At 48.6% G+C, this 24,465-nt stretch overlaps 1 protein-coding gene across 4 annotated transcripts in view; it reads left to right on the top strand.

Moving 5' to 3' along the window:
- The window catches only part of AGFG2 (ArfGAP with FG repeats 2), a 29,433-nt gene that overhangs the window by 3,259 nt on the left and 1,709 nt on the right, over window positions 1-24,465 (top strand). The window contains exons 2-12 of one of the 4 annotated variants that reach the window (XM_032255192.1): window positions 8,526-8,619; window positions 10,247-10,362; window positions 12,781-12,934; window positions 14,179-14,344; window positions 15,375-15,500; window positions 16,659-16,691; window positions 22,024-22,144; window positions 22,361-22,443; window positions 22,627-22,710; window positions 23,604-23,732; window positions 23,993-24,078. In XM_032255192.1, coding sequence (XP_032111083.1) covers window positions 8,526-8,619; window positions 10,247-10,362; window positions 12,781-12,934; window positions 14,179-14,344; window positions 15,375-15,500; window positions 16,659-16,691; window positions 22,024-22,144; window positions 22,361-22,443; window positions 22,627-22,710; window positions 23,604-23,732; window positions 23,993-24,078 — 1,192 coding nt within the window. The remainder of the gene's footprint in view (window positions 1-8,525; window positions 8,620-10,246; window positions 10,363-12,780; window positions 12,935-14,178; window positions 14,345-15,374; window positions 15,501-16,658; window positions 16,692-22,023; window positions 22,145-22,360; window positions 22,444-22,626; window positions 22,711-23,603; window positions 23,733-23,992; window positions 24,079-24,465) is intronic. The other 3 variants (XM_032255193.1, XM_032255196.1, XM_032255194.1) reach the window with 3 other exon arrangements.

Here is a 24,465-nt window from a genome sequence, read left to right as displayed (position 1 = left end):
TTTTTTTTTTTTTTTTTTTTTTTTTTTGAGATGGAGTTTCGCTCTTGTTACCCAGGCTGGAGTGCAATGGCGCGATCTCGGCTCACCGCAACCTCCGCCTCCTGGGTTCAGGCAATTCTCCTGCCTCAGCCTCCTGAGTAGCTGGGATTACAGGCACACGCCACCATGCCCAGCTAATTTTTTGTAATTTTAGTAGAGACGGGGTTTCACCATGTTGACCAGGATGGTCTCGATCTCTTGACCTCGTGATCCACCCACCTCGGCCTCCCAAAGTGCTGGGATTACAGGCTTGAGCCACCGCGCCCGGCCACATGTCCCTTTTATAATACTCCTGAATCAGGACACGAAGAAAGCTAACGTATCTGGGACACATTAAAAACCTGGTTTCTTCCTTTTTTTTTTTTTTTTTTTGAGATGGAGTCTCACTCTGTCGCTTAGGCTGAAGTGCGATGGCGTGACCTTGGCTCACTGTAACTTCTGCCTCCTGGGTTTAAGCAATTTTGCCTCAGCCTCCTGAGTAGCTGGGACTGCAGGCACCTGCCACGACATCTGGCTAATTTTTGTATTTTTAGTAGAGACAGGGTTTCACCATGTTGGCCAGGCTGGTCTTGAACTCCTGACCTCAGGTGATCCACCTGCCTCAGCCTCCCAAAGTATTGGGATTACAGGTGTGAGCCACGGCGCCCAGCCTGCTTAGGTTTTTGATAAAGCATTATGAGACTACATCAGGGAGTGATTCTCAAGGTGGTGGATTTAGAGAGCATATTTTGGTGTTCAGGAAATGAGACCAACCCTTTGTTAGGAGGAAATGAGAGTGGAGTGAAAGATCAAGACACTGGGCCAGTAAATGAAGCCGAATTGAAGGCATGTTGAGATTCTAAGGAGAGAAATATCAGGAGAAACCAAGAAATCTGGAGTTTCCCTGTAATTAGCATGACAAGGGCAAGGCATATAATCCTTGTAAAGGCTGCTAGTCTTAACACAGTGTATTACCTATGTCCCTTTGATGTGCTGTAGGAAGGAGTGGGAGCTGGCAGGTGGGCATAAGGCAGAATGTGAGGCATGGCCCCATGGTGGCACAGAAACCAATTAGCATCTTAAATTAGGTTTTTGTGGTGGTGGAAAGTGAACATTGTGGTAGGCTGACAGCCTGTATGTTCATTCATTTGATCAGTCAACACATACTCAGTGCCTATCAAGCCACAGACACTGTTTTAGGCATTGGAGATAAGAGTAGTGATAAGGTTCCCATCTTCACGGAGCTGACATCCTAGTGGAAACCATGGACTATAAAGAAATCATTCTGTATTGCTAAGAGCTATGAAGTAAAATAAAGTTCTGTGGGTTACAGATGATACCAAACTGAGATATGATGCAGAGAGAATTATTTTGAGACGGAGTCTCGCTCTGTTACCAGGCTGGCGCGATCTCGGCTCACTGCAACCTCCACCTTCTGGGTTCAATGGATTCTTCTGTCTTAGCCTCCCGATTAGCTGGGACTACAGGTGTGTGCCACCAAGCCCAGCCAAATTTTGTGTATTTTTAGCTGAGATGGGGTTTTATCATGTTGGCCAGGATGGTCTCGATCTTTTGGCCTTGTGATCTGCCTGCCTTGGCCTCCCAAAGTGCTGATATTGCAGGTGTGAGCCACTGCACCCACCTATTAGTATTTTTTAGATTGAGTCTCACTCTGTCGCCCAGGCTGGACTGCAGTGGTGTGATCTTGGCTCACTGCAACCTCCATCTCCTGGGTTCAGGTGATTCTCATGCCTCAGCCTCCTCAAGTAGCTGGGATTACAGGCACATACCACTACGCCCAGCTAATTTTTGTATTTTTAGTAGAGACGGGGTTTCATCATGTTGGCCAGGCTGGTTCTCAAACTAATGACCTCAGGTGATCTACCTGCCAAAATGCTGGGATTACAGGCGTGAGCCACCGTGCTTGGCCTCAGGGAGAAATATTCTTTGTTAAAATGAAGAAGATATTAAGGGAAGAAACAGAAGTACCACACTTAGCACCATAGCCAGAGAAAGGAGACAGCAGGATGACATTATTTTAAAGGCCAGTTTTCTGTTCAGTGTGTTACAAATATGTCGTCTTCTTAAAGGGTTAGAGTTGTCTGGGGGCAGTGATTAAAATTACTAGAATTCCCAGCTGGCTGGATTGGCCCATGTGTCAAAGTTGACTGTTCCAGCCAAAGTTGAATTTCCTAAGATCTGAAGAAAAACAGACATTTTAATATTGGTGGGTGGGTATGACTCTGCCTGCATCCCTGTATTTATGAGCTCATTCTTGTTCTCTTTGTTAATGAGAGAGATTTTCTCAGCTGTAGCAAAAACCTACAGCGTTGGTGTGAGGGCTTGAGAGAGAGACTGCTAGTTTCTGCTGTTCCTAAATTTACATACATACTGCCACAATTGTAGGTCCCACACCTGACCTAGTTTTATTCATTTGGTTTTCTTCCAGTACCTAATTTCCTTAACCTAGATGTGGATCTGTTTAGTTTCCCCAACATACACATATGCTTGTTTGTTTAGTTACATTTCTAACTCTTGGAGGATGAATCTGTCATTTGACGCTTAAGACGGGGTAAAAATTGCTGCTAAAAAGCATCTATTTGCAAAGCAATGCTTTAAATGTTCTTTCTTGTTCTGGTTTGCCTGAATGCTTCTGTGGATAAACCACTGTTGCTCAGAAAGAAAAGGATGTTGAGGCCTTAGATCGCATTGACATAAGAATGGACACTAACTTTGACACCCAATATTTTCAGTAAAGTATGACATGTTTCCTTGATGTGGCTGTTTGGGTCCATCTTCAGTCCATCGTTCTTCAGGCCTTGATAATAGATACTTATCTCTTCTACTTCTGCCCAACTTTACCGTGATAACAGGAGTCAGAATTAAGGTGGGCAGAGCTCTAGGCTGGGTGTCAGGAATATACTTGACAACTCTTTATTTGTGACAAGTTCCTACCCTCCTTGTGCCTTACTTTCCCTGTCTGGCTTGCTAGTGGTTCTTAGTGGGGGCATTTTAATCTCCATTTGAGGAAAGGTATACTATGTTGTTCAATAATTCAGTACTTTTCCATCTGTCTGGGTTGGAGAGGTACACATGTGCCTTGCCCCTGTTTTAGTCCCATTCCTTTATCCCTTCTTCTGTCACCTTTCATGTTCACCTCTGCTGGGCAGAGGTGGGTGGATCACTTGAGGTCAGGAATTCGAGACCAGCCTGACCAACATGAGAAACCCTGTCTCTACTAAAAATACAAAATTAGCCAGTCGTGGTAGCACATGGCTGTAATCCCAGCTACTCAGGAGGCTGAGGCAGGAGAATCTCTTGAACCCGGGAGGCGGAGGTTGTGGTGAGCTGAGATCATGCCATTGCACTCCAGCCTGGGCAACAAGAGTGAAACTCTGCCTCAAAATACTGAGAAAATAAAAAAGAAAAAAAAGAGAAAAGCCCCTAAGGAAGTAATAAATTACTAAAGGGATGAGAAGAAGCTTGAGGGCGGGTGGTGAGAGAGGTAAGGGCTGAAGGGGGAAATTGAAATGGAGCCTAAAGGGAAAGGCGGCTGGATGCTGTTTGGAGTCTACCTGGCTCTAATCAACAGGACAGCTGTTTATCATTGCTGCTGAGGAGGAACAGAAGAAATGGATTGAAGCGGAATTTAGTTAGGAAGAGGTTTCCTGGCCGGGTGCGGTGGCTCAAGCCTGTAATCCCAGCACTTTGGGAGGCCGAGGCGGGTGGATCACGAGGTCGAGAGATCGAGACCATCCTGGTCAACACGGTGAAACCCCGTCTCTACTAAAAATACAAAACATTAGCTGGGCATGGTGGCGTGTGCCTGTAATCCCAGCTACTCAGGAAGCTGAGGCAGGAGAATTGCCTGAACCCAGGAGGCGGAGGTTGCGGTAAGCCGAGATCCATTGCACTCCAGCCTGGGTAACGAGCGAAACTCCGTCCCAAAAAAAAGGAAGAGGTTTCCTAAAATTAGTGAAGCTGACCCTGGAGAGGGTAATGGGAGAGCCTTCCTCTTAGGGACTGTTGAAAGTTCCTAACATGGACTTTTCTTTTTTTTCTTTCTTTTTTTTTTTTTTTTTTAATAAAGATGGGGTTTCACCATGATGGCCGGGCTGGTCTTGAATTCCTGACCTCAGGTGATCCACCCACCTCGGCCTCCCAAAGTGCTAGGATTTCAGGCGTGAGCCACTGCATCCGGCCCTAACAGGGACTCTTTATGGTCATGTTTGCATCCACGATAAGAGCTAAACAAGTTTAGTTGTACCCTGCTCAGAAGCAGAGGAGTAAAATTCCAGAGCAAAGAAACACGATCTGGGGTGTATGAATCTGAACACAAATGTTCAAAGGCAAGGATTTCCCAGGTCCAAATTTGGCACAAATAAAAAAGAACTTGGGTGCTGTGTGGAACTGGTTTTTTTCCATTGTTGACCTGGCAGAAACTTCTTATCCGAACAGCTGAGCAGGTTTGATGCTTTTATGAGGCAAGATAGAAGCAAAAATATGGGCCAGCATGAGGGTGATGATCACAGAAAAACAAAAGGCGTGGTACTTGCGGAAGTAGTACTATGCTTAATGGAATCGGGAGAGGGGAAAGAGAGGACTGGGTGGACGTTAGCATCTACACATGCAAGTGGCTTCAGCTGCCAAGTAATTCAGAATACTTAGATGCCCTGTGAAAAAGAAACTGAAGTGGATAAAGACAACCTCACTGGCTGGAGGCTTGAGTCCTAGTAATAATGTACTTTCAATTGGAAAAACTTACTCTATTCTGAGAAAACAAATTGATCTCTGTTCCTCCCTAGCACTTCCTGGTTAGAAATAGAATGAATTTGCTGTAATTACTACTTTTGGGAGGAACCTGAGAGTTATGTTGGGGAGCTGGGTGCAAGTAGGAGAGTTGGGCCTGTTTAATTCCAGGCCAGTGACTCACATCTCCTGGATGTACCCAGTGCAATGCAGCACACCTAGACCACGTGATTTTAGCTACCAGGAGGAGGGGGCTCTCATTTCTAAATTGCTTCTCTCGGCCAGCAGTGGCCTCTCTGTGATTCAGAAAGAAAAACTCTTGACTCATAGGCCGCGTAACTAGGCCCCCTTCCTAGGCTGCAGCGTTGCCTAGTAGAGAATTCTCCCTGCCCCCAGACTGTGGCTCTGGTTGTACAAAATCCAGTCTACAGACATCAAGGTCAGAGCAATGCTTTTTGTACTGTGCTATGGAAACATCCTGTTCTAACAGATTCATTTAGCCCAAAGCACCTAAATCATTTCTTATTTTCTCTGCCTTCCCATCATCCTATCACCTCTACTGCCTGCTCCCACTCAAAAATAAAACAAAACTCTTCCAGTCCAGGCTCAGCCATAAGAAGTTCTGTTGTTCCAAGCATCCCATCTTGATTGATGCCTGGGTTGAGTCCTACCTCCTCCCCCTAACAAGGAAGTGCACCTCCCTGTTTACAGTTAGCTAACAGTTCCTGGTTATCCATTCAGGAAATGTCAATGACCTTTTTGTGATAGGCTTAGAATCTGTTTTTCTAATGTAAACGCAATAGGTTTTACCTTCCCCATGACCATTTCTCTTCCTTCCGCATCCTGGAGTCACATTCTCCCTGATCCATCAATGCCTAACTGAACAGTATCCTACTGCAGTGAGAAGTATGTTTGTCCAGGCTTCCTGGATTCTTGTGAGCTCCTGGTGAGAAGAGAGCGCCCTCCTATAATTTTTGTATCCCCCACAGTGCCTCCTATAATGCCTTGTGTTTTGGCAAAGTAAATTTTGTTCGTAGGAGGTGAAGGAGAAGATCTCTGAGATCCCAGGGACAGTGAGGTCTGACTAGACTTCAGAAAGTCCTGACATTCTGAAGGGGAAGGGCCTAGTGGTTAAGGTGAGAAAGTATAAAAGCAGGCTGGCTAGAATTAAAAGCAAAACCAAACCAAACCATTAGGAAGAGAGGCCTTAGGAGAGAAAACAGGATGTATCTGAAATGTGATCCGAAGACAATCTTCAGGGCAGATCAAGTTGAAGAGCTATTTTTTTTTTTTTTCTTTGGGACGGAGTTTCGCTCTTGTTACCCAGGCTGGAGTGCAATGGCGCAATCTCGGCTCACCGCAACCTCCGCGTCCTGGGTTCAGGCAATTCTCCTGCCCCAGCCTCCTGAGTAGCTGGGATTACAGGCACGCACCACCATGCCCAGCTAATTTTTTGTAGCTTTAGTAGAGACGGGGTTTCACCATGTTGACCAGGGTGGTCTCGATCTCTTGACCTCGTGATCCACCCGCCTCGGCCTCCCAAAGTGCTGGGATTACAGGCTTGAGCCACCGCGCCCGGCCGAAGAGCTATTGTTTGATATGTAGTAACAAACCCTTGCTTTTGTTTTTCCCTGAGCTTAGCTTTCCTTGGGGGCATCAGTCCTCTTTGATATTGCTTGTCTTTTATGAGAGTATTTTCGAGACCCTTTTATACCTAAAGGTCTAGCAGCAGAATTGCTGCAAACAGCCTCAACTGGAGCTTCCAGTGTCCTGTCCTTTGTTAGAATCTCATAATGAGTAATTTATCATCTGCAGGGTGGCCGCCCTTCACTGTTCACTCTATACTGAGTCTGCCCACTCCCTGCCCCCGCTTTTGCTTACATGTTCGCTGCCATTCTCTCATACTTGGCAGGAGTGCTTAGATTCTGTATGTGCACCTGTTAGTGTGAATGTGTTTTCCTCACCTTCTTTATGAATTTTCAGCTGTTAAATATTTTTGTCTTTTTCTTCCTTTGCCTTCCTGAGGACGTCAATTAGGACCCTATTCTAGATTTTTATTTGAACAACTTGATTTGCCCTTTTTTTTTTTTTTTTTTTTTGAGACGGAGTCTTGCTCTGCGTCCCAGGCTGGAGTGCAGTGGCACGATCTCGGTTCACTGCAACCTCTGCCTCCTGGGTTCAACCTCAGCCTCTTGAGGCAAGGCGCATGCTGCCATGCCCAGCTAATTTTTTGTATATATGTTTTTTTAATTTTAGTAGATATGGGGTTTCACTGTGTTGCCCAGGCTGGTCTGGAACTCCTGAGCTCAGGCAGTCTGCCAGCTTTGGCCTCCCAAAGTGCGCACCTGGCCATGATTTGCCCATTTATTGTTCATGAGAGTAAAAGTCTAAAGAGGCCTTATCTGCGGAGACTGCTTCCCTCCTGGTCCCAGAGTCTAGCTTGTTTTGGCTTGGGCAGTTTTGTTTTAATCCAGTGAGTAGTAGGCCTAGACCAGAATAAAATTTAAGGTGCAGGGACAGGGGAACCCATGAAGCCCGGCCTGGCTTAGCCCCAGGTTTCCTGTGTTAGCACACTGCGGAGACCAGTTGAGTGTGGACAAGTAAGGCTTCTCTTCTCTTGTAATCTCCACAGGTTTCTGGAGGCAGAACTGGATTCCCAGGAAGTTAACAGAAAATACAGAGGAGACACAAAAGCATTGCCACAGTATACATATTCCTCGCCCATGCCAGCCTCATAGCTCATGGTTGAACTTGACTTCTTCCTGCTTTATTAAAAGATCTAGAAATAAGAAAGTCAAATATTTATTTTCCCTGAGATGCTTCTTGAAAGAGAGGGAATCTGTCCATCCCATTACCACTCTACCCTTCTGTGTAGATACAGGGAGGGCCAGCCAGGGCTAGAGACTGTTTTTTTGTCACCAAATCCTGTTTTTATTAATGTTATCAAGAATAGTCCTGGGCCTTCATTTTTGCTTTCCCTCATGCTTGAGGGATTTGTGTTTTTGTGGGCTCTGGGACATTGTGGGTGGACTGCAGGTCTAAAACAATGATAACACAGGAAATGGGAAGTGGTCACGTGTCTGAGTTGACAGAAGTACCCCCCCTTGGCCTACAGGTTGAACACTGAAACTGTTGGGATCTGAGTCAGGCTAGAGGACGCTTCTGGATGGGCAGGCTCTGCCTTTCCTCTCCAGAGCGACTAGGCTCGCAGGATGTTCCTGACTCTCTTCCCTGTCTCTTTGGAGACTTCTTTTTTTGTGGGGCGGGGGGTGGGGGGTTGGCAAGGACAGAGTCTTGCTCTGTCGCCCAGGCTGGAGTGCAGTGGCATGATTTCGGCTCACTACAGCCTCTGCCTCCTGGGTTCAAGCGATTCTCATGCCTCAGCCTCCTGAGTAGCTGGGATTACAGCCATGCACCACTACCCCTGGGTAATTTTTGTATTTTTAGTAGAGATGGAGTTTCATCATGTTGGCCAGGCTGCTCTTGAACTCCTGGCCTCACGTGATCCACCTGCCTCGGCCTTCTAAAGTGCTGGGATTACAGGTGTGAGTTGCCATGCCTGGCCTCTCTTTGGAGACTTGTCGCCAAATATTTCCTTTGTTTCCTGTAATTAGGCAGTAGCTTCAGGTGTGTGTGGGGGGTTCTCTCTGAGCTTAGTTTATGTGCTATTGTTTCACCCTTTCTCCCTCCTCCTCCCATGAGCAGCCTGCCATGCTAACTTCATTATTATTCTCTTTCTTCCTGTTTCTCTCCCGCAGGAGAGGGCTGAACCCCCCTCATCGTGTCAAGTCAATCTCCATGACAACTTTCACTGAGCCTGAAGTAGTTTTCCTGCAATCCCGTGGAAATGAGGTGAGCTGCCACCAATGGAGTGGTGAGAAGGTCACCCTATCTGCAGGCGGGGCTTTGCCTCAAGATTGTAGGGAAACGTATCGTTTCTTTTAATTTTTTCATATGTATGATTTCTTTCCTTAGGTGCATTTGTATATTTACAGAACCTTAGTTGTACAAATTGTGGTTTGTATAGGCCCCTTTTTCTGTAGTCAGGGGAAGTATCAATTTCTTTGTAGGATGTGGTACCTGGGCAATGGAGGAGTAGAGTGATCAGAGCTCTGGGGCTTGAGCACTCAGAGTTGACTAGGCCAGCCCTCTGAGGAAGCTCTTCTGGAGCCAGCTCTGCTGCCTTAAACTTTGACAACCTGTATTTAAATGCATGTCTTTTACTTGAAAGTGACTTAAACCTCTTCCCCAGCTAAATTTGCTGATCAGAAGTTGCCATCCTTGGCGTTAGCAGTACCCCCAGATTATGGATGATTGGTTTACTTACGGGATGTCATCAAGGGCATCTGGAGGTGTCCTGGAAGCCAGAACTCTGAAAATTGTCCCTGATCCTACCCTTGTCGAAATTCAGTTCTCCATAATTCTCATGGCCCTCTGTTTTCCCTTTTTCAATACTTAGTTTTATTTATCTAATACATGACCACCCCATTAGATTATAAACGCTGCAAGGATAGAAATCATGTCTGGTTTGTAGGTAAACCCAGATCCTAACACTGTGTCCATGCTCTATCTATCTATCTATCTATCTATCTATCTATCTATCTATCTGTCTATCTGAGACAAGGTCTTGCTCTGTCACCCAGGCTGGGGTATAGTGTCGCAATCTTGGCTCACTGCAACCTGAACCTCCTGGGCTCAAATGACCCTCCTACCTCTGCCTCCTGAGTAGCTGGAACTACAGGCACGTGCCACCACACTCCACTAAGTTTTGTATTCTTTTGTAGAGAGGGGGCTTCGCTATGTTGCCCAGGCTGCCCTTGAACTCCCGTACTCAGGTGATCCATCCACCTCGGCCTCCCAAAGTACTGAAATTACAGGTGTCAGCCACCACACCTAGCCAATGTATACTTACTGATGAATAAATAGGAAGTGGTGGCCAGGTGTGATGGCTCACACCTGTAATCCCAGCATTTTGGGAGGTGCTGGTGGGCGGATCATGAGGTCAAGAGATCAAGACCAGCCTGGTCAATATAATGAAACCTCGTCTCTACTAACAATACAAAAAATTAGCCGGGCGTGGTGGCAGGTGCTTAGCTACACGAGAGGCTGAGGCAGGAGAATCGCTTAAACCTGGGAGGTGGGGCTTCAGTGAGCAGAGATCGCATCATTGCATTCCAGCCTGGGGGACAGTGTGAGACTCCGTCTCAAAAAAAAAAAAAAAAGAGATCAAGACCATCCTGGCCAACACAGTGAAACCTGTGTGGTGGCGCACGCCTGTAGTCCCAGCTACTCGGAAGGCTGAGGCAAGGGAATCACTTGAACCTGGGAAGCAGAGGTTGCAGGGAGCCAGTATCCCACCACTGCACTCCAGCCTGGCGACAGAGGGCGACTCTGTCTAAAAAAAAAAGAAAAAGGGAAGTGGTATCTTTTGTATTTCATGCTTTCCGCTCCAACTCCTCTGACACCTTCATTCTTTTAGGTTTGCCGGAAGATTTGGCTAGGTCTGTTTGATGCTCGGACATCTTTAGTACCAGATTCCAGGGATCCTCAGAAAGTGAAGGAGTTTCTCCAGGAAAAATATGAGAAGAAGAGATGGTAAGGAATAGGAAAGAGGTTGCTATGGAAACGTGTGCAAGACATTCTTCATCTGACAGTCCAGTTTCTAGAGTTGAATTTGGCCTTCTCACAAAGGATAGACTTGGGTTGATTCTGTTCCATTCACATTCATAGTTAAGGCTAAAATAAATCTACGTGAAAGGACAACTTGTTCTCAGTCACTAACCCTGCAGATTTTGTGTCCTCTCTTTTGGAGAGATAGTAGACTGACTGGAGTCAGGAGGTAGGCCTGTGGGAGTTCATTTTTATAGCTCAACTGATCTCTTGTATGGGGAGAGATGGCTGGAAGCACATACCTTATAGTTCTATTCCTTTAACCCATCGTTTCATTTTTTTTGAGACAGGGTCTCACTCTGTTGCCCAGGCTAGAGTGCAGTGGCACAATCACAGCTTACTGTAGCCTCAGCTTCTCAGGGCCCAGGTGATCCTTCTACCTCATCCTCCCCAGTGGCTGGGACTACAGGTGTGTGCCACCATGCCTGGCTAATTTTTGTATTTTTTGTAGAAATGGGGTTTCGCCATGTGACCCAGGCTGGTCTCAAACTCCTGGGCTCAAGGGATCTGCCCACCTTGGCCTCCCAAAGTGCTGGGATTACAGGTATAAGCCACGGAGCCCATTTCACGATTTATACGTACAGCCAGCCCTCTATAGATTTTGTATGTATGAATCCAATCAACCTTACATGAAAATATTTGGGAAAACAGGCCAGGCACGGTGGCTCACAGGTATAATTCCAGTACTTTGGGAGGCTGAGGTGGGAAGACAACTTGAGGTCAGGAGTTTGAGACCAGCCTGGCCAACATGGTGAAACCCCATCTCTACTAAAAATACAAAAACATTAGCTGGGCATGGTGGTGGGCACCTGTAATTGCAGCTACTAGGGAGGCTAAGGCAGGAGAATTACTTGAACCCAGGAGGCAGAAGTTGCAGTGAGCTGAGATTGCACCACTGCACTCCAGCCTGGGCACAGAGAGAGATGCCATCTCAAAAAAAAAAAAAGTTGGGAAAACAAAAAATAACAATACAAAAATACTACAAATAAAAGCAATACAGTATAGCAACAATTTGCATGGCATTTACATTGTATTAGGTCTTATAAGTAATCTAGAGATGATTTAAAGTATATTAGAGGATGCACATATTTGATATGCAAATATTTCACCATTTTTTTTTAAGAGACTTGAGCATCCTGTCCTCTGATTATGGTTGTCAGGGCATCCTGGAGCCAGTTCCCTGAGGATACCATGGGACAACTGTATTTTGTCCTCCTGATGAAGAAAACAGCATCTCTATTCTCCTTTACCTTTCCTCTCCCCTGGTATCACTTCCTCTTGTGGGATCTCTGGGGTGTGTGCATGTTGGGAGGTAACTGTAGGTAGAGAAGAGAATGCAGAGAACAGAGATTGAGGTGGATGAGACTACACTGTGGAGTCCCTCCTAGGGATGTCCTCAGGATTAAGATGACACAGAGTAGGGGCCACATACATTGCAGTAGATGGGAATTGTCTCAGCAGTAGCAGGAGCTGGCAGGATAGAAGTGTGGATTGTGAGCACCTAGAGGATGAGATGCCAGGCAGCTTTTCTGTGGAACTGAGAAGGACTCTGAAGAAACACCCAGGAAACAAAAGAGGGGGACCTTTGCCAGGGGCGGTGGCTCACGCCTATGATCCCACAACTTTGGAGGCTGAGGTGGAGGATCACTTGATGCCAAGAGGTTGAGACCAGCCTGGACAACGTAGCAAGACCTAGTCTCTACAAATAATTAAAACATTAGCCAGGCATAATAGCATGTACTTGTAGTCCCAGCTACTTGGGAGACTAAGGCAGGAGGTTCACTTGAGCCTGGGCGGTTGAGGCTGCAGTGAGCCAAGATGGCCCCATTGCACTCCAGTCCGGGCGACAGTGAGACCCTGTCTCAAAAAAAAAAGATGGGCCGGGCGCCATGGCTCACGTCTGTTTTCCCAGCACTTTGGGAGGCTGAGGTGGGCGAATCACCAGGGAGTTCGAGACCAGCCTGGCCAAAATGGTAAAACCCCATCTCTACTAAAAATACAAAACATTAGCTGGGCCTAGTGGTGAGCGGCTGTAATCCCAGCTACTCGGGAGGCTGAGGCAGGAGAATTGCTTGAACCTGGGTGGCAGAGGTTGCAGTGAGCCAAGATTGTGCCACTGCACTCCAGCCTGGGCAACAGAGTGAGACTCCATCTCAGAAAAACAAGAAGATGTTTAAGGGAATGCTCAAGATAGGCAGAACTTTGCTGAGTTGTTCAGTTCCCTTCAAAAAAGGGAATTAGAGAAAAATGAAAATAAACTTTGACTCCTGTTACCTGTGTCTTCCCAAACACCTAAGCTGAGCATGGTCCAAAGTTTTACAGCCTAACTATTCTTTTTCACAGGTATGTCCCCCCAGACCAAGTCAAGGGGCCCGCTTATACCAAAGGCAGTGCTTCCACCCCTGTGCAGGGCTCCATTCCAGAAGGGAAGCCCCTTCGGGCACTTCTGGGTGATCCTTCACCGGCTCTCTCAGCTGCTGCCTCCACCTCGAGCCAGGTAACTCTCAGATCTACTCTTCATGTTTCTGTTGAGCTTTGGGAGACGAGAGCGTCCGTTTCCTGAATCAGATTCCCCAGACTTAGCACACAACAGTGCAGGAGCTGTGAGTTGGTTCTTGGTCCTGCTATTAACCTGTACTTATATTTATCACCTTCTGGACCTCATATCTTTTGGAAGTCAGAACCCAACAGGAAGTGGTATTTAGGGAAGTCAGAGTATCAGCTCCCATTCCATCAAAGAAACACAGAAGGGGCTGGGACACGGTGTCCAATACCTGGAAAAGTTGAGGAGTAACAGCCCCAGGGGCACTTTTGGGCAACATTCCTGTGTATATCAGGGTTACCTTGGCTTATGTGCTGTAAAATGCATGGTTCTTGGGCCAGGCGCGGTGACTCACACCTGTAATCCCAGCGCTTTGGGAGCCCGAGGTGGGTGGATCACCTGAGGTCCGGAGTTCTAGACCAGCCTGACCAACATGGAGAAACCTCATCTCCATTAAAAATACAAAATTCAGCCGGGCGCAGTGGCCCATGCCTGTAATCCTAGCACTTTGGGAGGCCGAGGTGGGTGGATCACGAGGTCAAGAGATCGAGACCATCCTGGTCAACATGGTGAAACCCCGTCTCTACTAAAAATACAAAAAATTAGCTGGGCATGGTGGCGCATGTCTGTAATCCCAGCTACTCAGGAGGCTGAGGCAGGAGAATTGCCTGAACCCAGGAGGCGGAGGTTGCGGAGAGCCGAGATCGCGCCATTGCACTCCTGCTTGGGTAACAAGAGTGAACCTCCGTCTCAAGGAAAAAAACAATTCTCCGAAAATACAAAATTAGCCAGGCGTAGTGGCATATGCCTGTAATCCCAGCTACTCAGGAGGCTGGGGCAGGAGAATCACTTGAACCTGGAGGCAGAGGTGGTGGTGAGCCAAGATCACACCTTTGCACTCCAGCCTGGGTAACAGAAGCGAAACTCCTAGTACATTGGTTAGGTGGTGAAAGAGAAAAAATAAAAACGAAACTCCATCTGAAAAAAAAAAGTGTGGTTCTTGGAGCAGGTATACTGAGAAGATGAGGATGATATGAGCTGTGAGAGGGGCTAAGGCAGCTCTTGCCCAGGAAACTTATAAGTTGAGGGCAGCTGCTTACTGTCTTCCCTCTGTACCTGCCTATCTGAGGGGAGCCAGGGGAGGGCCTGGGGCATGTCTGCGATTCTAAGGGGTATATGCAAATTCCTTTTCCTCCAAGTCTGTCACTCAGTCTCAGGCTCGGATATCCCAGGCCCGGAGCACTCAGCCACCTCCCCACTCCTCTGTCAAGAAAGCCAGTACTGACCTGCTGGCTGACATCGGTGGAGACCCCTTTGCTGCTCCCCACACGGCACCAGCTTTTGCTGCATTCCCTGCCTTTGGGGGTAAGTGAGACTTGGTATGGGACCCATATGGGACTTGGTATAGCATCTATACTTATAATACAAGAAATCCAGGCCCTGGAGGAGACCATGGCTCTAGATCGCCTCATGCAAACAAATGTGAAGGTTACTCTGAAGCAGTGAGGCTGGGAGGATTGGGGTCAAGTGAGTACAGCCGGGATTATGTTTGGGAGTTTGATCCTAAAACATTACAGTGAGGGCTCCTAGCACTTCGTTTTAGAACACTGGAAATAGCCTTTTTTATTTTCTCTATTAAAATGGGAGGAAGGGATTATCATGTTCCATTTCCCCAAAGATTATTCTTCCCCAAAATCAGCAATAGCCAGTAGAGGGCTAAGTAGCGTAGAATCTGTTTTCCTTTTTTAAAAAAATTTCAAGCTCTTCCCTCCATGAAAAAAAATTTCACGCCCCAAACTAGGCCCTGACAAAAATGTTAATGCCTCATGGAGTAAGGACAGAAGAGGGCAGGGAGTGAACCTGGAGGCCCTGAGTGCCCCTGTCCCCCTGTGTGGGTGTGGCTCTGGGCCCCAGGCCCCTCCCATTTCCCTCTGAAGAGGACCCTGTGGAAAGGCAGATGTCCCATAAGAGTGGCTTTTGGCCTTTAGAATTAGTAGATATATTACATAGATATGCATATACATTTTCTTTTTTATATGCATTTTCTTTTTTCTTTTCTTTTTTTTTTTTTTTTTTGAGACAGAGCCTTGTTTTGCCACCCAGGCTGGAGTAGAGTGGCGCAATCTTGGCTCACTGCACCTTCTACCTCCCAGGTTTCACCAATTCTTGTGCCTCAGTCTCCCAGATAGCTGGGATTACAGATGTGTACCACCACACCTAGCTAATTTTTGTATTTTTAGTAGAGATGGGTTTTCACCATGTTGGCCAGGCTAGTCTTGAACTCCTGACCTCAAGTGATCTGCCTGCCTCGGCCTCCCAAAGTGTTGGGATTACAGGCGTGAGCCACCACGCCTGACAATTTTCTATATAACCTTTATGTGTCTTCCACCTACAGGCCAGACACCTTCCCACGGGGGCTTTGCCAACTTTGATGCCTTCAGCAGTGGCCCCAGCTCTTCTGCGTTTGGAAGCCTCCCTCCAGCTGGTCAAGCTCCATTCCAGGCCCAGCCAACTCCTGCAGGTAAACTCTGCCCCACTGGCTTCCTTTCTTTTCCAACCATGTCCAGTTGTTCACATCCATAAATCACCCTTCATTCACATCCTCACTATCCTAAAGAACTGTGCAAAGCAGCAAAGCACAAAGAAGCAGCTCCAGGAGAGGATGAGAATGTCCAACACATGATTGTCAGGGAGAGGGGGTCTACTATTCTGCTTTTTTTTTTTTTTTTTTTTTGAGACGGAGTTTCACTCATGTTACCCAGGCTGGAGTGCAATGGCACGATCTCGGCTCACCGCAACCTCCGCCCCCTGGGTTCAGGCAATTCTCCTGCCTCAGCCTCCTTAGTAGCTGGGATTACAGGCACGCATCACCATGCCTAGCTAATTTTTTGTATTTTTAGTAGAGACGGGGTTTCACCATGTTGACCAGGATGGTCTCGATCTCTTGACCTCGTGATCCACCCGCCTCAGCCTCCCAAAGTGCTGGGATTACAGGCTTGAGCCACCGCGCCCGGCACTATTCTGCTTTTTAATGCAAGGAAAATAACTAAGATTGCAGCAGGAGTTGTGTGGGTTGTACACTAGGAAGCTTCTCACTAGGAAGTATGGAAGACCTGAGTCCTAGAAAAATTGAAAATGGATGTGACTTTTTCTCTAAGATGCTGTTGTCTGCATAGTACACTGACCCAAAGGGTCAAGGGTCAAGATAGTCTCCAGAAGTCCTCATCTATCCCTCTAAGACCAAAGACCTGTAAACTCTGTGTTGCTGCCAGCCACGATGGCTCACGCCTGTAATTCCAACACTTTGGGAGGCTGAGGTGGGAGGATTATTTGAGCCCAGGAGTTCGAGGCTGCAGTGAGTGATTATTGTGCCATTGCCCTCCAGCCTGGGTGACAGAGCGAGACCCTGTCTCAAAACAGATGAACAGACCCAAAAAACTATGTTATTTAGCCATTGAAGAGACTGTACAGGCCTTCTGAAAGCATTCTGCTCCTTCCTAAGCTCTAGACATCGAGTCTTCATAGCATTTGTGCTGCCTTCTGCCTTTCGACATCCTGGACACATGGGAGGGCGCTGCAGTGTTCCCTGTCAGGCCCAGATGTCTGGGAAAAGCCAGTGATGTACATTTTCTTTCTCCCTTCCTCTACCTATCCTTCTCTTCTCCACCCTCACTGTCAGCCAGTCGGATGCTAACTGAAAATTACAGCTTTGGTAAGTTATTCTCCCGACTCCAGAGCCTACCCAAGCGCCTCTGATCATACAGTTTTGAGGGCTGAAAGGAACACTTACAAATTAGCCATCTGAGGCCGGGCACGGTGGCTCAAGCCTGTAATCCCAGCACTTTGGGAGGCCGAGGCGGGTGGATCACGAGGTCAAGAGATCGAGACCATCCTGGTCAACACGGTGAAACCCTGTCTCTACTAAAAATACAAAAAATTAGCTGGGCATGGTGGCGCGTGCCTGTAATCCCAGCTACTCAGGAGGCTGAGGCAGGAGAATTGCCTGAACCCAGGAGGCGGAGGTTGCGGTGAGCCGAGATTGCGCCATTGCACTCCAGCCTGGGTAACAAGAGCGAAACTCCGTCTCAAAAAAAAAAAAAAAAACAAATTAGCCATCTGACAGATGAGGCTGTTAAGCAGTTTCCCTAGTCATGCAGCCCACAGAGTGACTGAGCTGAGCCCAGAGCCCAGACTTCTTGACTCATGCTCTGCCCACAGCCTTCTCACTTGCCACCGTGAGCTGATTAGCTGCTTTTGTTTTTATCTAATTTTATTGTTTTGGAGGAGGAACAAGAAGAAACATTTTATGTTGACAAAAGTTGGCTGGGCGTGGTGGCTCACACTTGTGATCCCAACACTTTGGGAGGCCCAGGCAGGCGGATCACCTGAGGTCAGGAGTTCAAGACCAGCCTGGCCAATATGGTGAAACCCTATCCCTACTAAAAATACAAAAATTAGCCAGGTATGGTGGCGCACACATGTGACCCCAGCTACTTGGGAGGCTGAGGCAGGAGAATCTCTTGAACCTGGGAGGCAGAGGCTGGAGTAAGCTGAGATCATGCCACTGCACTCCAGCCTAAGAGACAGAGTGTGAGACTATCTCAAAAAAAAAAAAAAAATCATATACTTAACTAACCGTATACCTGTAGATTCATGAAGCAAAAACTATTAGACACAATCAGAATTTAATAAGCCAATGGAATACGAGACTGTAATATGCTTTCCTACATGATTAACAGACAGATAAGAAACTATAGGAAGCAAAATCTCCATAAATTCTAACAAATAGAAATCACATAGGTCGCATTCTGGTTTTTGTTGCTGTTTTTGGTTTTTTAGTTTGTGTGTTTTTTGAGACAGAGTTTTACTCTGTTGCCCAGGCTGGAGTGCAGTGGCACGAACAGTCTCAGCTCACTGCAACCTCTACCTTCCGGGTTCAAGCGATTCTCCTGCCTTAGCCTCCTGGTAGCTGGGATTACAGGCACATACCCGAATAATTTTTTGTATTCTGAGTAGAGATGGGGTTTCACCATGTTGGCCAGGCTGGTCTCAAACTCCTGACCTCAAGTAATCCGCCTGCCTTGGCCTCCCAAAGTGCTGGGATTACAAGTGTAGGCCACTGTGCCTGGCCATAGGTCATATTCTGTATGATAAAAGATTGCCTAAACAGAGCTTAAAGGCATGAAACAGAGTGGGAAAAGATACAACATGGAAAACAGAAGTTAGTATCCATAAAGTATTTTTAAAACTTCTGTGAATATGAAAATAGAATAATGGACAAGGGTAATACCCAGAAAAAAAATACGAAAATAGGCTGGGCTTGGTGGCTCACACCTGTAATCTCAACACTTTGGGAGGCTGAGGCATGTGGATCACCTGAGGTCAGGAGTTCAAGACCATCCTTGCCAACCAACGTGGTGAAACCCTGTCTCTATTAAAAATACAAAAATTAGCCAGGCATGGTGGAAGGCACCTGTAATCCCAGCTACTTGTGAGGCTGAGGCAGGAGAATGGCTTGAACCCGAGACACGGAGGTTGCAGTGAGCCTAGATTGTGCCATTGCACTCGAGCCTGAGTGATGAGAGTGAAATTCTGTCTCAAAAAAAAAAAAAAAAAAAAAAAAGGATATTCTCAACCTCACCAGAGAAATGCAAACTAGGATAAGATAGTTTTGCACATCATATTGGCAAAAGTTTTAAAGATTGATAATGGCCAGTACTATGTAGGGAAAAAGACCTTGTGGGCTGTCGGCAGAAGTGTAAATTGGTGCAGGAATATCCAGTTTAGTAAGAAGGTGTGCTCCTAGGACTGGGAGCACTTGAGGAAACAGCCTGTATAAAGTTGTTACAGATGGGTCCCTTCTGAAATGCCTTCCTGGCACCATTGACTGCTCTAAAGACAGAGTTGTTGAGGCAGACTCAAGAGAAGGAAAGCCTGAGCCCCACAGATGTCCCAAGGATTAAACCTTTTGTCCACTGTCTGGCTGTCTCAAAAAGCAGTTGCTGGACGCGGTGGCGCATGCCTGTAATCCCAGCACTTTGGGAGGCTGAGGCGGATGTATCACTTGAGGTCAGAAGTTTGAAACCAGCCTGGCCTATGTGGTGAAACTCCCTCTCTACCAAAATACAAAAATTAGCAGGGCGTGGTTGTGTACACCTGTAATTCCAGCTACTGGGAGGCTAAGGTAGCAGTGAGCAGAGACCGTGCCACCGCACTCTAACCTGGGCTACAGAGCAAGATTCTGTCTCAAACAAAACAAAACAAAACAACAAAAACAGTCAATCTACAGCCAGACCCAGAGCCAACGAACATTTATGAGGGTCCTGACATTACTGGGCGCTTTCGTGCGTTATGTCCATGAGGAAAGAAAGAGCCTCCCTTTGCAGGAAACTAGCTCAACTTGGCCCAGATCTAATGCTAAGTGGCAGAACCGCTTCCCACCACACCATGATCATGCAGGTGTTCCCGTGAGTGTGACTTAGCTATTGGGTGTGAACTGAGAGAGGAGATTTTGAGAGGTGGGTGTCTCTTCTGACAAGCCTGCTTTATTTTTATGTTTCTGAGGGGGAGTATATAGAGAGGGGAGGTTTTCAAAACTGCTTCTTTCCCTCAAACTGCATTAAGGCATGGTAGAAATCTAGCTACGTGGAATAAGAAGTGCATGAGGGCCGGGTGTGGTGGCTCACGCCCGGAATCCCATTACTTTGGGAGGCTGAGGCAGGCAGATCACTTGAGCTCACAAGTTCGAGACAAGCCTGGGCAACATAGCAAAACCTCATCTCTACCCAAAATACAAATAATTAGCTAGGCATGGTAGTGTGAGCCTGTAGTCCCGGCTACTCAGGAGGCTGAGGTAGGAGAATCAGCTGAGCCCTGAAGGTCAAGGCTGCAGCGAGCCGAGATCGCACCACTGCACTCCAGCCTCAGCAACCGGAGTGAGACCCTGTCTCAACAGCAACAAAAAAGTGCATGAAATGAGAAGCAAACAGGAGCGCGGGTGTTCCTTGGTCCACCGCCTCCTTTGTGAGAATGCAACCTCTGTGCAAAGGGCCAATGTCGCCTGGGCTAGGGACGGTTCTGCCCCCTAGTGTCCACAAAGAGAAACAGCATGGCTTGCAGCCTTGGAGGAGAGGCCTCTCTTCCCAGCCTGGTTCTCACTAGGGGAAACTCCTGGAACTTGAAGGACCACAGCAGTACGAAAAGTCAGCCATCTGAGGAGAGAGCGCCGTGCGCGCGTGGAAATTCCACACACCATACTCAGAGGCAGGCAAGCAAGGAAAGGCCTTGGCAGGGAGAGTCAGTAGAAGATTCAATACCACACTGCTCGCTTTTTTTCAGTCTTGCTCTGTTGCCCAGGCTGGAGTGCAGTGGCTTGATCTTGGCTCACTGCAATCTCCCTCTTCTAGGTTCAAGTGATTCTGGTGCCTCAGCCTCCCGATTACCTGGGATTACAGGCATGTGCTGATTTTCGTGCTTTTAAGTAGAGACAGGGTTTTGCCATGTTGGCCAGGCTGTTCTTGAACTCCTGATTTCAAGCAATCTGTTTGCCTCAGCCTCCGAAAGTGCCAGGATTGCAGGCATGAGCCACTGGCCCCAGCCCCACCCATCTGGCTTTCTAGCCTGACTTACATCCTGTGGATTAGAAAGGATTGATGACCAAGTATACACAGTGGCATTGTAGCCTTGCCCAGGAGGAAGCTGGCAGCCAGCACTTGTTCATCTAGAAAGCCCAGGCATTTAGGAAAGAGGTGGAAAGGGGAGCACTGTCTTACAAGTGCTGACAGTCAGAGGGAGTGGGGCTTTGGGACCTGGCAGCAGGTAGGCACTGGGCACCTAAGCTCCCCTGCTAGATTCTCAGCTTCTCCAACTTAGGGCCTGGGTTACTGTTATTTATGCATAGTGCCTGGCACGTGGTAGATTCTCTCTCCCCCACTTTTTTTTGAGACGGAGTTTCACCCTTGTTGCCCATGGTGGAGTGCAATGGCTTGATCTCAGCTCACTGCAACCTCTGCCTCCCAGGTTCAAGCAATTCTTCTGCCTTAGCCTCCCAAGTAGCTAGGATTACAGGTGCCCACCACCATGCCCGGCTAATTTTTGTATTTTTAGTAGAAAGAGGGTTTCACCATGTTGACCAGGCTGGTCTTGAACTCCTGACCTCAGTCTGCTCACCTCAGCCTCTGAAAGTGCTAGGATTCCAGGTGTGAGCCACTGTGTCTGGCCAATAAAGCATTTTTCCATCTGGGCTCTCCTTTTACATTCACAGCAGTCCAGAATGGTCAACAGGGTCCCAAGATAGAGAGGAGACTTTGATGTGCAGAGAGGAGGCTTTCTTAAAATGACAGGGACTGGGTGTCTTCCCCTGAGACAAGATTGCTTGGAATTTTCCGGACTCTTGGCCCTCAGCTGTTTTGTAAGATTTCCATGTGGGCCTTGCCCTCTGTGCTTTTTCTTTTTGGCTGTGAAGAGAGGGAAGGCTGGAGAACCCGGCAGCAGGGCTGGCCCTCTGAGCAGTGTGTCCAGGCTCAGGGCATCAGGGTGGCCTCCCGAGAGGAGGTGGCTGAATGGGGAAGGGACAGTGCTGAAGGCTGGAGGCTGCGCAGGCCAGGAGCCTCCTGAGTGTGATGGGACTTGCTGTCCTCCATGGCGCCTCTGCCTGCCCCTCCCTGCCACGTTCTGATAGATAGAAATGCGGGTTGAAGAAATAACAGGCTTTTCCATCTCTTGAGGGAAAAGTGGGACATGAAAGGCAAACTGGAGCAGGAGGAGGACAGCCTGACCCGAGGACGAGCTGCTCTCCTCTCCGCAGCGCAGCTTTGAGCACAGGGACACGCAGAAGGGCTGGGCTGTCACCTTGCCCAGAACTCTCTGTGGGAGACAAGACCTCTTGAACTGGGTGGTACCTGGGAAAATGGGTTGGCTCAGGGAAGCTAGCGGGTGCCTGTCATGCCACAACTCCACTTCTCCACCACCACCACCTGCATCTCCTCTCCTGCCCCTCCCTCCCTGTCTCAGCCCTTCCTGTTGTATTTCCCATGACTACCCAGGGAGCAACCAGGGGACTCTGTTCGGTGCCGCTCCCCTGGCACCCGCCAGTCAGCCAAACACCCTCGCAGATGTGGGCAGCTTCCTGGGGCCTGGAATGCCAGCTGCAAGTGTTCCTAGCAGGTAGGTACGGACATCAGGCAGTCTGCCTTAGGGCAGGAGAGCTGCCCGAAGTCTGGCCTTGCCCCTCCCAGCCCCACTGGCATCTCCTGGCCACTCTCCGCTCTCCTCCCCTTCCTTGGTCAACCTGGAGAGCAGGGTGGGTTGGGGTCTCCTGGCTCCTCGCTCAGGTTTGCTCGGCCCTGGCACCTGGGCATGACTGCTCTCTCTGTGTTGCAGCCTCTTCGGGATGGCTGGCCAGGTCACCCCGCTCCAGTCTGCCACGACAGGCAGCAACGGCAGCACAGGGCTGGCCTTTGGAGGTGAGTCCTGCCTGTAGAGTTCCAGGGGAGGGGACCTGAGACCAAGAGGAGCCTGGGGACTCTGGACTGGGCGGGAAAGGGAGAGATTAAGAGGAATGCTCAGGCATCACAGGATGAAGCACATGAGAAAAAAAAAATAATAACCATCTCTCTGTCCCGCCACTCCCCATTCCACTTGGGCAGCCTTCACCAACCCTTTCGCAGCCCCCACCACGCAGCCCCCGCTGCCTTCCACCAACCCGTTCCAGCCCAACGGCTTGGCACCAGGTAAGCCTCCAGCACGGTCCCTTGCCCTGACCACCTGAGACTCCCAGGGTGCACACTGCCCTGCAGCCTCTCCCTTAACCCCTTGTCTCATGCTGTCGGGAGAAGCAGACAGCCTGGTCCTTCCCCTGCCCACACGGTGCCAGGCCCCCGAGCACGCAGGTCACAGAGCCAGATTTTAGAATTAGGAGCACACAGACAGCTACTCACCGGAGATGGCATTGAAGACTGTTTTAAAGTTGACCAATAGTGGCAATGAATCTCCTCTCTCCAGCCCTCAGCAGTGTCCCTTCAGGCACCCATCCTCAGTCCCTTTTGTGCCCTGAAGCTTAATCCACCTGAAACGTTCACGTGGTTCCTGGCTTCCATCAGCTCCAGGCTCTTTCACCCTGGCCCTCCCCAGCCTCTGCCGCTCTCCCTGCAGCCTCTTGCTGGCAGAAACCTCACGGCCAGAGAGAGAGGAATAAGAGAGAGCACGGCAGAGCTGTGTGGTGGCCCCGCTGCTGAGGGCTTCATGGCCCTGATTTATTCTTCACAGCAGCCCTAGGAGATGGACTGTCCCCATTTTAGAGATGAGAAAACTGAGACATTGACAGCATTAGAAGTTTGCGCCATTTTTGCAGTCTAGCAGGTAGTGGGAGGCTGGCCCAGTCCTGTACCACGCCCGTTCCTGGAACCACTGTGCCCCATGTGCCCACAGAGCAGGGAGAGGGCAGGGTCGTTTGGTGGTGTGAGAAGCAAAAGAGTTCCATGGCTGGTTAAGGGTATTTCCTCTGGGTACCTCCTGTCAGGGGAAAACTATATCCCATTTTCCCATCTTGGAGGGACTTAGGAAAAACAGTTCTCCAGTCCACCTTCCAGAAGTTTGCCTGAGCCACCTGTCTCTCATTCCATAGGGCCTAGCTTTGGGATGAGCAGTGCTGGACCTGGCTTCCCCCAGGCGATGCCACCCACCGGGGCCTTTGCCAGCTCCTTCCCAGCACCGCTGTTCCCCCCGCAGACCCCGCTGACTCAGCAGCAGAATGGTAAGAGTTGCAGAGGTATAGGTCCCTTTCACCCCATCCCCTCTCTGCATAGAGATCAGTGGTCCCTTTAACCTCATCAGAGCCCTTGCAGTGCTCTTTGTGACCAGCAGGGGGCGGGGACCAGAGAAACACCAGACTCGCCAGGGGAACTACCAATGCTCCATTCCTTTACTCCTGAAATTTATTAGCAAGGCCCCCTTGCTGTCCGCCTGCAGGAAAGCAGGCTGGTGTCAGCTGTGTTACTGCTTTTGGCCCCCCAGGCTCTTCCTTCGGGGACTTAGGATCAGCCAAGTTGGGGCAGAGGCCACTGAGCCAGCCAGCTGGGATGTCCACCAACCCCTTCATGGTGAGTGCTTCAGCAGGGGTGCTGTGGTGTGGGGCGTGGGCTTTCCCTCTGGGACAGTCCTTCCAAAAGAGGCTGATGTGAGGTGCCCCCCACCCTGCCCCTTCCTCATGTAAGTCTGTGTTGCAAGCCAGGGCTGAGCTTAGGCCTCAGCTTTTTTTTTTTTTTTTTTTTTTTTTGAGACAAGAGTCTCACTCTGTTGCCAGGCTGGAGTACAGTGACACAATCTCGGCCCACTGCAACATCCGCCTCCTAGGTTCAAGTGATTTTCCTGCCTCAGCCTCCTGAGTAGCTGGGATTACATGCGTGCACCACCACGCCCAGCTAATTTTTGTATTTTTAGTAGAGACAGGGTTTCACCATGTTGGTCAGGCTGGTCTTGAACACCTG

Source organism: Sapajus apella, unplaced genomic scaffold (genome assembly GCF_009761245.1).
Source record: "Sapajus apella isolate SASKATOON/1434 unplaced genomic scaffold, GSC_monkey_1.0 scaffold88, whole genome shotgun sequence".
Taxonomy (NCBI): domain Eukaryota; kingdom Metazoa; phylum Chordata; class Mammalia; order Primates; family Cebidae; genus Sapajus; species Sapajus apella.
Note: the sequence above shows the minus strand (reverse complement) of the source record. Positions and strands in the feature narration are given on the sequence as shown.